Below are 13,166 nucleotides of genomic sequence, written 5' to 3'. Positions count from 1 at the left end.
TGCCTCTTCTGTAATGGCTAACTACACTGCCTGGGTCAATACAGTTATTGATTCAATTTTTATTTGTTAATGTTTGTTAAAGTAACTGGTGAGGTCACTGTCCTTATACGAACTGATTCATAAGGAAATCTTCGTATGGCTGCATTTTGTGGAATTTCTGGCTAGCCGGAGCGAGCGTCAGATCCGGTAATGTCTTATAAAACTTCACTTATAACTCTGGACAAAAGATAACTCTTTCTAGATAACGGTAAGCGCATTCTGCAATTCATAAAATTCCCATCAAATTTAGTTTGAAGTTGATTAATAGCTTAAGTACAAAAAGTGTTATCGTTCGCAGGGAGATATTGTTCCATGGGCCAACGTAATATTATTTTTTGACGGAACATGGTAAATGGTTGGCATTTATATAGCACCTTTATCCAAAGCGCTGTACAGTTGATGCTTAATTTCTGTAGTAAAACGCTGAACTGATTTCTTTCTCTTTCTCCAGTTATGGCTTTAAGTGGTAAGGTAGCTCTCGTAACAGGTGCCGGGCAAGGTTTAGGGAAAGGCTTTTCTGACATTCTTCTGAAAAATGGAGCAAAGGTAAGTATTCAAAATGTTTCTTCACGTTCTAAAGGATCGAATTGTTTTGCATAATGTCCGTCTTCTACGGTGTTTGTAACAATATATCTGTGTATTTAGGTAGCACTGTTGGATATAAATGAAACGGTTGGGAAAAGCGCCAAAGCGGATTTTGATAAAGAGTACGGAGAAGACCGCACCATTTTCTTGACATGCGATGTGACCTCAGACGAACAACTCAAAGGTATGCTATGTTTTATTATCGATATTTTACACGGAGTTATTATTATTTTTTACAATCTGGAGATAACGGAACTAAACTGGTAAATATCATAACATTTAAATGACGTTGCATGGTTTGCATAAGAACGCCACAACTCAGTTTGACAGGCGAGGGCAGGCAAGGGCAAGGTGGATAGTGATCAACAAAGGCCGCGTGGCGTGTCTCAAAGTGCCTATTGAGAGGTGTGACTTCTATACATAAAATTAGCGTTTTTAATAGTGCTACTAAACGTTATTAAAATCTTTTATAACCATTTGTGTTAGGCGATCTTTGGCTACGTTTAAAAGTCGGCCATTAGTAGCTATACTGATGTTGTGTCGGTTTTGATTTTGAGTGAACTTAGGGACATGGGAAATGTGTTCCTCCTAATGTGTTACTCCTAAAGTAAGTAAATAAAACGTAGTTGTTGCTAAAATAAATAAATAAATAAAAAATCGTAAAGAAGGAGATACCAGAAATACCACAGATACCAGAAAATAAAGCCAAATGTAAATTTTGCCACACCCAGCTCACATCCAACAGCACACAAATGATGCAATATAATTAATAAATTAATAAACAGTCACAGTGACAGATTGATGTGTAGCAGCTACGCTATGATACTATACGCTACTATATAATTATTTTTTATGTTAGGCACTGTGACTACAAAAGGGAAGGGACTTTTAAAAAAGCAAATCGCAATTTGCTCTGAAATATTGCAATTACATTATTTCCCCAAATCGTTCAGCCCTAACTGACTAAAATGGCAAATTGAGATGGGACTGCATGTAGGAAAAACGAACAGTAAATACAGAGTACCCGGAGAACAGAGGATCTGTTATACATTATATAGGTTATACGTATGTATTTTCTTTTTGACAAACATTAATACAGATCATTGTTCATTGTATCTCCCCCACCCCTCTTGAAAATGTAGGCGATTTGAAGATTGCTATAATCCATATCCCTGAAATGCACTGTTTCTGTATTGAACTGAACTGAAAATTACCCTTAATAAACAGGAACCTTGGTTGTGTCTATGCTTCGTTTGTGGTGACATTCCTTTTGCCATCAGATGCATTCCAGAAAACCATCGAGAGGTTTGGCCGAATCCACATAATGAGCAACAATGCAGGGATCGTGGACGAGACTAACTGGGAGAAAATGGTGGCAATAAATCTGGTAAGATACCTTTCAATAACTTTTTTAAATGAAGAGGAGAGATATTTGTCTGTACTTGGGGAAATTAATTGTCCCCAGGACAAGTATCGATTACAATCAAGAAAAAGACTAAAAAGATTATCTAGACAAAATATTGCCAGCAGCTATACCATCATGCACCCCACTCCTGTAGCTAAGCAGGTGTGGGCTTGGTTAGTAAATGGCTGAAGCTAAGCAGGTGTGTGCTTGGTTAGTGAATGGCTGAAGCTAAGCAGGTGTGGGCTTGGTTAGTAAATGGCTGAAGCTAAGCAGGTGTGGGCTTGGTTAGTAAATGGCTGAAGCTAAGCAGGTGTGGGCTTGGTTAGTAAATGGTTGAAGCTAAGCAGGTGTGTGCTTGGTTAGTGAATGGCTGAAGCTAAGCAGGTGTGGGCTTGGTTAGTAAATGGCTGAAGCTAAGCAGGTGTGGGCTTGGTTAGTAAATGGTTGAAGCTAAGCAGGTGTGTGCTTGGTTAGTGAATTGCTGAAGCTAAGCAGGTGTGGGCTTGGTTAGTAAATGGCTGAAGCTAAGCAGGTGTGGGCTTGGTTAGTACATGGCTGAAGCTAAGCAGGTGTGCTCTTGGTTAGGTCATGGTTGGGAGACTTGAAGTTGCTGCTGGAAGTGGTGTTGGTGGGCCTGTAAGGTGTGATCGTCTCTCTGGTTAAATTTCCCCCAGTGCCCCAGTGCAGTGATGGGGACACTGTGTGGTAGGAGGCGCCATCTTTCAGGTGAGATGCTAAACCGAGCTCCTGACTCACTGTGGACATTAAGAATAGCATGACACTCTTCACAAAGAGTTGGGAGTTCCCCGGTGTCCTGGGTAAATTCCCCAACCCAGGCTCCTTCTACCTGGCACCTAATCATCCCGATTCAATTGGCAGAAACATTGTTCTCTCCCTCAACACCTCAGCTGTGTGGAGCATTCTGCCGCAAAATGGCAGCCAGGTGGGTGCTTCACATTGGTAGTGGTTGAGAATGAGTTTCCCCCTCATCACTGTAAATGCTCTAGAAAAGCACTATATAACTGCAATGATTTATCTACTTACTGCAATTATATTTAATGGTCTGCATTTGAGCCTTTATCCAAAGCACTTTACAATTGATGCTTCTCATTCACCCATTCATACACGCACTCACACACCGACGGCGATTGGCTGCCATGCAAGGCACCAAACAACTCTTTGGGAGCAATTGGGGGTTAGGCGTCTTGCTCAGGGGCCAAGATCAGCACAGCCGTTGGGCCCTTGAGAAAGGCCCTCAACCCCACATTGCTCCCCAGGTGCAAATTACCCACAGGTTTCAATAAAGTATATCTTTTTCACCTTCTATGACCGTCAAGTAAGTTGCAAGTATTAACCTCCCTGACGCATGTCCGCTGAAGTGTGAATGTAATCAGGTGTTGTGTGTTGGTGATTAATCTTCCATGTCTTTTGACAGAATGCAGTGATTCGGGGCACCTATCTGGCACTTCAGCACATGAAGAAGGACACTGGAGGAGAAGGAGGGGTCATAGTCAATACAGCTTCCATGGCAGGTAGTTTGACAGCTTCTATGAGCATTGATCTGTCCTGGGAACATCTATCTTTTCCCTCTGTTTGTATTTGAACGTTTTAACGGCGTCAGACATTAGTTTCGTTCTCCCAGGACATCCTGTAAGTTCTGCTTTTAGTTTTCTTTCAAAGCATGTAGGCTTGAAATAACAATTTCGGCCTGTATTGTAGTGGTTAAGGTACATGACTGGGCCCTGCAAGGTCGGTGGTTCGATCCCCGGTGTAGCCACAATAAGATCCACACACCTGTTGGACCCTTGAGCAAGGCCCTTAACCCTGCATTGCTCCAGGGGAGGATTGTCTCCTGCTCAGTCTAATCAAATGTACATCGCTCTGGATAAGAGCGTCTGCCAAATGCCATTAAAGTAATGGAACAATTACAGCCGAATGGGAAAGCTCTTCCAGTGTGACCTGTCCCTAGGTCTAACCACTTTTCCGCTGTCACTGGCTTTGGGACACAGACATACTTTTTCTCCTCGTTGTTCCGCTTATTATTATGACAAGAATTCGCCATTTTGCACTGAACTGTCCTGCCAATACCGATGATAAAATAAGTGGCCCCTCTGGCTCCATGGCAACGACTTGACTTCACAATGACCCTGACCTTTGTCAAGTACCAAGGGGGGGACCAACGTAGTTAGATTAAATTAATTAAATGTGCCGTTATGCGTGACTTATTTCGTTTATCTAGGCACATGCTCAGGTACAGATACCTTTGTCTCAGTTCAAGTGTACACAACAAGTTGATGAATCACAAGAACACCCTTTATTTATCCACCAGCTTCAAGGCATTTGAGTACGCTGTCCTTGGGAAGACTAAATCGCATTTACATTTTAATATTTTACGTTTTCGTCATTTGGCGGACGCTTTTAATCCAAAGTCCAAGGTTCTTCCACAGGTTAAATAAATCCGTAACTAGCAAAACACGCATGAAGAGCTGTTCTAAATAAAAAGACAAAAGTCATTGTAAGTGCAAGATCATGCTTGTGCTAGATGACTGATATTGGGTGATCTGTGTCTGCACTCAACAGGCCTGAGTCCGTCCACACTCTTACCTGTATATGGGGCTGCCAAACATGCGGTAGTTGGGTTCAGCCGGTCTGTGGCAGTAAGTTCCGTCAGGAGAAACATGGACACCTCTAATCTGTTATGTAGTTCTGCCCTCCTATAGAGTACTACAGTTTGTATTCATAAAACCTGGAAGAGAGTTAGCAATTTTGAGCCATCAACTCTCTCTGCAGATTTCCATTTCTGCCATTTCTGTAAGGCCAGTGGTTAATATCCACTTAAGAGTTTCACATTTCTCATAACCGTGAATTTCAAAGCCGTTATGTGCTTTAAAAAAGTCAGTTGCTATCAAGTTGCTATACTGAAACCGCAAATTTTCACTTTGTGTTTCAACAAAACAGGCAATTTGACGAGGAGTGCCCTCAGCTTTGCATACCACTGTCTGTGTATCTGTAGCAAAACATTTACATTTGAATTATCTACATAAGGGACTGATGATTCCATGGTGTGTGTGTGTGTGTGTGTGTGTGTTACAGGACGCCTCGATGATGAGTGGGTATGGCGTGAGGATCAACACCCTCTGTCCCACTGCTGTCAAAACTCCCCTCCTTGAAGGAATGTCCGATGTGAAGAAACGCGGATGGTTTCTCCACCTCTCCTACCTCAGTGAGGACATAAGAGCGAAATTAGGGATAATCGAGTGAGTTCCTCTTCAGCTTCTGTCTGTTTTCACCAAACCGCTGGACCCAGATGTCCTCAGGTGTCCCCAAATCTCTCCAAATCCCTTTGCATATCTTTTTGTCTAGACACATGAATGATCAGAAAAGCTCACTTTTCTATTCAACCTGATCTGTTATACAAAATGTAAAGAAAATTAACCTTCACGTGTGTTTTGTTTGCAGGTATGAGAGTGTGTTTTATAGAGCATGTCCAAAGTGTTGAAAAAGCTCTCCAAAAAGGATTATGGACTCTAAAGAACATGCATCACATTTAAAAAGGAAATTTATTTCAAAATGTGGTAAACCAAAGCCGTGTTAGACAGTAAAATTATAGGTTTATCTATAGCAAGTCCAATGCAAATGCCCACTTGAGGTTTTATGTGAACGTAGCAATATTCAAAAAGTGTTCGTCACCTGAATATGACACATTATACCTTGTTGGAAAGAAAACCCTGTACAAGAAGATTTAAATAGATTGTTAAATTAATTATTTTAAATTAGTTCCGTATTGAAATGACCTAGCAATGCATTCATGCAACAAGAACAAGTAGTTCATAGTCCCTGCAAAAACATAGTTTTGTGGGGGTGTTGTGTGTTTTGAGGGTACCAGTGGTGGCTCTGTCTCTGTTAAAGGCGTGGGGGGTGTTGTGTGTTTTCAGGGTACCAGCGGTGGCTGAGGGGTTCCTGCAGCTGGTGATCGATGAGGACAAGAACGGGGCAGTGATGGTGGTGAAAGAGGAAGGCTGCAGCTACGTGGATTTTCCAAAGGAATTCATGCTTGATCTAAAGGCCCATATTCCCTGTACTGAGCCTAAGCCCCCTTCCCAGTAAACTCCTTATGAGTTTCATTGATTTTAATAGATGATTCAGTAGAACAACATTTTCACTAGATGTTTCTGCAAGAAAAGGACCTGCACTGAGGACATCAGCTGTGCATTGCATTTGGGGTGCCCAGTAGTGTAGTGGTTAAGGTACATGACTGGGATCGATCCCCAGTGTAGCCACAATAAGATCAGTGCAGCTGTTGGGCCCTTGAGCAAGGCCCTTAACCCTGCATTGCTCCAGGGGAGGATCGTCTCCTGCTTAGTCTAATCAACTGTACGTTGTAGAAATATAAATGGCATTGCACATGAGAAACTACTGCATGATATTTCAGCATCACTTGTGTAGTGGAGAATTGGGAGACAACAGGGAACAAGCCCAAGGTTGCGCTGTTCATACATGGAAACAAAATCAGGGTCAGGTTAGAAAAAGAATGCCTCTTGTCTAATGGCCAAGTATTCATGTTTTTGTTTTTTTTAAAGAATCATGTGCCAGCATAGTTACACTGAAACACGAAGCCATCAGACCTGTTCAGGCTTTCAGAAGTCTGTTCTTAATGTCACCCTATTGAAGGCAATATATCACACGAATAAATACCATCCATCCATCCATTATCTTAACCCGCTTATCCTGAACAGGGTCGCAGGGGGGCTGGAGCCTATCCCAGCATACATTGGGCGAAAGGCAGGAATACACCCTGGACAGGTCGCCAGTCCATCGCAGGGCACACACACCATTCACTCACACACTCATACCTACGGGCAATTTAGACTCTCCAATCAGCCTAACCTGCATGTCTTTGGACTGTGGGAGGAAACCGGAGTTCCCGGAGGAAACCCACGCAGGCACGGGGAGAACATGCAAACTCCACACAGAGAGGCCCCGGCCGACGGGGATTCGAACCCAGGACCTCCTTGCTGTGAGGCGGCAGTGCTACCCACTGCACCATCCGTGCCGCCCAAATAAATACCATGTCATCCTTTATGTTTTCAAAAATATCTTTCCCAGAATTTAGTGATAACACAATATAAATGTGTTTATGACCTTCAGAGAAACTAAAAGTCTTAACCTCCCTAATGCAAGAACCTGTCAGACTGGTTGAGGCTTTAGTCATCCAAGTGCAATTTCCACGTAGGATAATTCCTACAGTACTTGAAGGCAACATCTGTACGGCTTTGCCACTCCTATTGCTGACATCACATCACGCAGCGGTCTTATATGAAACCTCACTTATAACTCAAATATAGCTATTTCTAACAGTAAGCGCATTTGGCAATTCATAAAATATTTAACAAATTTAGTTTGAGGTTGAGAAATAACCTAAATACAAAAAATCTGCGGTGTTATCGTTCGCACGGAGGTATTGTTCCATAGGCTTACTTTTTTTATTATTATTGACAAAGTGAGAAATGTGTGATAATTATTAGTAAAGTTCTGAGGTAAAACGCTGAACTGATTTCTCCAGTTATGGCATTAAGTGATAAGGTAGCTCTTGTAACTGGTGCCGGGCAAGGTTTAGGGAAAGGCTTTTCTGACATTCTTCTGAAAAATGGAGCAAAGGTAAGCATGTTTCTTCACGTTCGAAAGGGTCGAATTGTTTTGCAGAATGTCCGTCTTCTATGGTGTTTGTAACAATCGATGTGTGTACTAAGGTGGCACTGTTGGATATAAATGAAACGGTTGGGAAAAGCGCCAAAGCGGATTTTGATAAAGAGTACGGAGAAGACCGTACCATTTTCTTGAAATGCGATGTGACCTCAGACGAACAACTCAAAGGTAGGCTATATTTTTATTATTGATATTTTACACGGACAGTTATACCAAAAAATAAACCCAAATGTAAATTTTGGCACACCCAGCTCTGATGATCCAACAGCACTTTTTGTTGTGTTTGCGACTGTAATGTCAAATGTAATCTGGCACACAGTCGATTGAGCTTTTTTCCGTTTCTTAAAAGGGAGGATAACTCAGATCCTACAGTCCTTTTACAGGGCGGCCTCAGGTGCTTGGCACAGGCAATGAGAGCTGACGCAGAGAGGCCCGACATAAGTTTCAAAGTGTCAGAAACATACTGTATAAAGAATAGGTCAGAAACATGGGGGATTCTTGCTAACATTACATTAGCAAGAATCACATACATCATACAAATAAAATAAATTCGTTCAGTTTTCATTAATTCGTTTTATATTCCAACATTGACTTTACGTGTTCAGTGTTCAGACCTTGGTTAAATGACACAGAAAACACTGCCTGCTATTCACTTTCTCATCCACCCGGAACTAAATTCTTCACTGTTGTGACGACATATTACAAAAATCGCAATTAGATTATTTTCCCAAATCGTTCAGCCCTAATCTGGATAAAAGGACAAATAGAGATTGGACTGCACATACGAAAAACCAACAGTAAATACTGAGTGCAGGAGGGTTGGGTGTATGCTATTGTTTGTGGTGACATTCCTTTTGCCTATAGATGCATTCCAAAAAACCATCGAAAGGTTTGGCCGAATCGACATAATGAGCAACAACGCAGGGATCGTGGACGAGACTAATTGGGAGAAAACGGTGGCAGTAAATCTGGTAAGATATCTTTTAATAACTTTTTTAAATGAAGAATATTGGCAGTTGCAGTGGGTAGCACTGCCGCCTCACAGCAAGGAGGTCCTGGGTTCGAATCCCCGTCGGCCAGGGCCTCTCTGTGCGGAGTTTGCATGTTCTCCCCGTGTCTGCGTGGGTTTCCTCCGGGTACTCCGGTTTCCTCCCACAGTCCAAAGACATGCATGTTAGGCTGAGTGGAGAGTCTAAATTGCCCATAGGTATGAGTGTGTGAGTGAATGGTGTGTGTGCCCTGTGACTGGTGACCCGTCCAGGGTGTATTCCTGCCTTTCGCCCAATGTATGCTGGGATAGGCTCCAGCCCCCCTGCGACCCTGTTCAGGATAAGCGGGTTCAGATAATGGATGGATGGATATTGGCAGTTGCTGTTGGAGGGCCAGTAGGGGGCGATCTTCCCTCTGGTCAATTTATCCCCACTGCCCCAGCGCTGTGATGGGGACACTGTGCTGTAGGAGGCGCCATCTTTCAGGTCAGATGTTAAACTGAGGCCCTGACGCACTGTGGACATTAAGAACAGCATGACACTCTTCACAAAGAGTAGGGGTTCCCCGGTGTCCTGGCTGAATTGCCAACCCTGGCTCCTTCAACCAGGCACCTAATCATCCTGATTCAATTGGCAAAACATTGTTCTCTCCCGCTCCACCTCAGCTGGTATCACCAAACCTCACATTGGTAGTGGCTGAGGCGAGTTCCCCCACCTCGTCACTGTAAGTGATCTGAGTGTCTAGAAAAGTGCTATCATAGTGCTATAGTAATGATCTATATACTCAATGCACCCATTTACACACACCAATGGCAATTGGCTGGCTGCCATGCAAGGCACCAAACAGCTTGTTGGGAGCAATTGGGGTTTAGGTGTTGCTCAGGGACACCTCGACACACCCAGGGCGGGATGGAACTGGCAACCCTCAGACTACCAGATGACAGCTCTTACCCCCTGAGCCAATGTCACCTCCATATAGTGAACAGAATCCAGTGATTGCACCATGTAAATGTATCTGGAACAGCCTGTAGCCTTGTGCAAAAGGTACAGCAAGGTTGGAGGTTTAAACCCCAGTGTGGCCATAGTAAGATCAGCACAGCCGTTGGGCCCTTGAACAAGGCCCATAACCCCACATTACATTACATTACATTATTGGCATTTGGCAGACGCTCTTATCCAGAGCGACGTACAGTTGATTAGACTAAGCAGGAGACAATCCTCCCCTGGAGCAATGCAGGGTTAAGGGCCTTGCTCAAGGGCCCAACAGCTGTGCGGATCTTATTGTGGCTACACTGGGATTAGAACCACCAACCTTGTGTGTCCCAGTCATTTACCTTAACCACTACGCTACAGGCCGCCCACATTGCTCCCCAGGTACAAATTACCCACAGGGTTCAATAAAGTACAGTGTCATTCAAAAGAATTGGAACAGCAAGGTCAATTCCTTTGTTTTTGCTATACACTGAAGACAATTAAGTCGCTCTTGGTTTTAGTCTTGGTCTTTGCCTGTGAAGCTTGCATTTGTGTTAGAAAAGATAAACTGACATGAAGACCAGAGAGCTGTCTTTGGGAGAAAAGCAAACAAATTTGAAGCTTAGAAAAGCGGGGAAATCAATCGGAGCCATTGCACAAACATTGGGGATAGCTTGTACAAGAACTTAAAATGTCCTGAAAAGAAAAAAAACGCTGGCATGCTGAGCAGCAGACATTAAACAGGGTGACCAAGGAAAACAACAGCAGTTGATGACAGAAACATTGTGAGAGCTGTGAAGAAAAACCCCCAAAACATCAGTCAGTGACATCACAAACAATCTCCACAGGGCAGTATACCACAAGATGCAAACTACTCATCAGTAGTAAGAACTGGAAGGCAAGATTACAATTTGCAAAGAAGTACAGAGATGAGCCACAAATGTTGTGGAACAAAGATGTATGGAATGAAACCAATATTATCTCTAACAAAGAGATGGAAAGGCCAAAGTGTGGAGAAAGAAAGGGTCTGCTAATGATCCAAAACATACAGGCTCATCTATGAAAGCACGGTGGAGGAAGTGTAATGGCTTGGGCCTGCATGGCTGCTTCTGGAGTGGGCTCACTAATCTTTATTGATCATGTTACTCATGATGCTAGCAGCAGGATGAATTCAGAAGTTGACAAAAACAGTCTGTCTGCCAACATATGGAGAAATACATCCAAACTAATTGGGAGGAACTTTATCATGCAGCAAGACAATGATGTGTGAATGTAATCTGGTGTTGTATGTTGGTGAGCAGTCTTCCATGTCTTTTGACAGAATGCAGTCATTCGGGGCACCTATCTGGCACTTCAGCACATGAAGAAGGACACTGGAGGAGAAGGAGGGGTCATAGTCAATACAGCTTCCATTGCAGGTAGTTTTACGGCTTTTTTGAGCATTGATCTGTCCTGGGAACATCTTGTATATTTTTCCCTTGTTGTATTTGAATGTTTTTAATGTTCTCAATCATTGCTTGACAGGAGATTCAAAATGGCCCGGGCTGTTTTTTTGCTTATATACTCCACTGTGTTTGCATTAGATTTAGCCGTGTCCGGTTTCAGCTGTCAACACTGTGACATCAAGTCATTGACAATTCAAACCAGACACTGCTAAATCTAATGGAAACACAGTGGAGTATATAAGCAAAATCATGCAGAGAATTAGCAGATTTTTTTTTGAGCTAGGCATCATTATCATTATCATAATTTTAGAAAATTCAACAGGTTATTTGTATGAACCACTGAAGAGGGATTGATCTACAATTAGTATGCTCAGGTGGAGAACGCGACGATTCAGAAGATGACATTATGGGACTTCCAACACAATCGCTAGCTGGCAATGATCACATAAAACAGGCATCTGAAGTTTGGTGTTCTTGTGGCAACAAAAAACTGATCAAGAGTTTTTTTGCCGCAAAGAACATGAGAACCACTATAATTCTGTGGCTTAAACATATGATTGTTACCTTCTTCTTGTCCCAACTGGCAGCACGTTCATCAAGGCTTGTGTCAACTGTCTTCTCCTTTTGTCAACAAATATGTTTGGTGTGGTGTCAGACATTAGTTTTGTTCTCTCGGGACATCCTGTAAGTTCTGCGTTTAGGTTTCGTTCTAAGCATGTATAAATAACATTGAGTATGACTCATTATAATAGATGCCTTAACAAGTATAATGCTGTGGATTGTTGCCTTTGCTGGGTGAATTTCATTGTCTGCTTGTGCTAGATGACTGATATTGGCCGATCTGTGTCTGCACCCAACAGGCCTGGGTCCCGTCTTACTCTTGCCTGTATACGCGGCTACCAAACATGCAGTAGTTGGGTTCAGCCGGTCTGTGGCAGTAAGTTCCGTCATGAGAAAAATGGACACCTCTAATCTGTTATGTAGTTCTGCCCTCCTAGAGTACTACAGTTTGTATTCATAAAAACTTGAAGAGAGATAGCAATTTTGAGCCATCGGTTCTCTCTGCAGATTTTTTCCCAGAGGGATTTTTCCCATAGACGTTTTGTTTAACGAAATGAGGTACATTTGTTAATATCATAACTGTGAATTTCAAAGCCGTTATTGGCTTTAAAATAGTCAGTTGTTATCAAGTTGCTATACTGAATTGCAACTTTTCACTTTGTGATTCAACAAAACATGCAATTTGACCAGGAGTGCCCTCACCTTTGCATACCACTGTCAGTGTATCTGTAGCAAAACATTTACATTTGAATTATCTACATAAGGGACTGATGATTCCATGGTGTGTGTGTGTGTGTTACAGGACGCCTCGATGATGAGTGGGTATGGCGTGAGGATCAACACCCTCTGTCCCACTTTTGTCAAAACTCCCCTCCTCAAATTCATGTCCAATGCGGGAACAGCCGGACAGTTTTTCCACCTCTTCCACCTAGTCCAGGACATTCAAGCGCGAATAGGGATAATCGAGTGAGTTCCTCTCAAAGCTTCTGTCTGTTCTCACTAAACCATTCGCCGGTGGCACCATGACCATCATTTATCTGCTGCATAACCCCAAAAGTATTTTTCAGAGTGGTAGCTAAGTGTTTCTATTTAAGGGATTGGGGTATAGTGTATTCTTAGGGTACCAGTGGTGGCTATGTCTCTGTTTAAGGCGTGGGGGGTGTTGTGTGTTTTTAGGGTACCAGTGGTGGCTCTGTCTCTGTTTAAGGGGTGGGGGGTGTTGTGTGTTTTTAGGGTACCAGTGGTGGCTCTGTCTCTGTTTAAGGGGTGGGGGGGTGTTGTGTGTTTTTAGGGTACCAGTGGTGGCTCTGTCTCTGTTTAAGGGGTGGGGGGTGTTGTGTGTTTTTAGGGTACCAGTGGTGGCTCTGTCTCTGTTTAAGGGGGGGGGGGGGGGGGTGTTGTGTGTTTTTAGGGTACCAGTGGTGGCTCTGTCTCTGTTTAAGGGGTGGGGGGTGTTGTGTGTTT

The 13,166-nt window shown here is 43.0% G+C and overlaps 1 protein-coding gene across 7 annotated transcripts in view; it reads left to right on the top strand.

The window, feature by feature from the left end:
• Nucleotides 1-13,166, top strand: part of LOC133132648 (15-hydroxyprostaglandin dehydrogenase [NAD(+)]-like) — a 37,810-nt gene that overhangs the window by 23,910 nt on the left and 734 nt on the right. For 2 of the 7 annotated variants that reach the window (XM_061248237.1, XM_061248239.1), the window contains exons 2-8: nucleotides 491-585; nucleotides 685-808; nucleotides 1,905-2,011; nucleotides 3,465-3,561; nucleotides 4,610-4,686; nucleotides 5,123-5,286; nucleotides 5,965-8,441. In XM_061248237.1, coding sequence (XP_061104221.1) covers nucleotides 493-585; nucleotides 685-808; nucleotides 1,905-2,011; nucleotides 3,465-3,561; nucleotides 4,610-4,686; nucleotides 5,123-5,286; nucleotides 5,965-6,136 — 834 coding nt within the window. In that variant the 5' untranslated portion in view covers nucleotides 491-492 and the 3' untranslated portion in view covers nucleotides 6,137-8,441. Of the gene's footprint in view, nucleotides 1-176; nucleotides 248-490; nucleotides 586-684; nucleotides 809-1,904; nucleotides 2,012-3,464; nucleotides 3,562-4,609; nucleotides 4,687-5,122; nucleotides 5,287-5,964; nucleotides 8,442-8,599; nucleotides 8,707-11,017; nucleotides 11,115-12,001; nucleotides 12,079-12,504; nucleotides 12,669-13,166 lie in introns of those variants that run through there. The other 5 variants (XM_061248240.1, XR_009709156.1, XM_061248238.1 and 2 more) reach the window with 5 other exon arrangements.

Source organism: Conger conger, chromosome 7, assembly GCF_963514075.1.
Source record: "Conger conger chromosome 7, fConCon1.1, whole genome shotgun sequence".
Taxonomy (NCBI): domain Eukaryota; kingdom Metazoa; phylum Chordata; class Actinopteri; order Anguilliformes; family Congridae; genus Conger; species Conger conger.
Note: the sequence above shows the minus strand (reverse complement) of the source record. Positions and strands in the feature narration are given on the sequence as shown.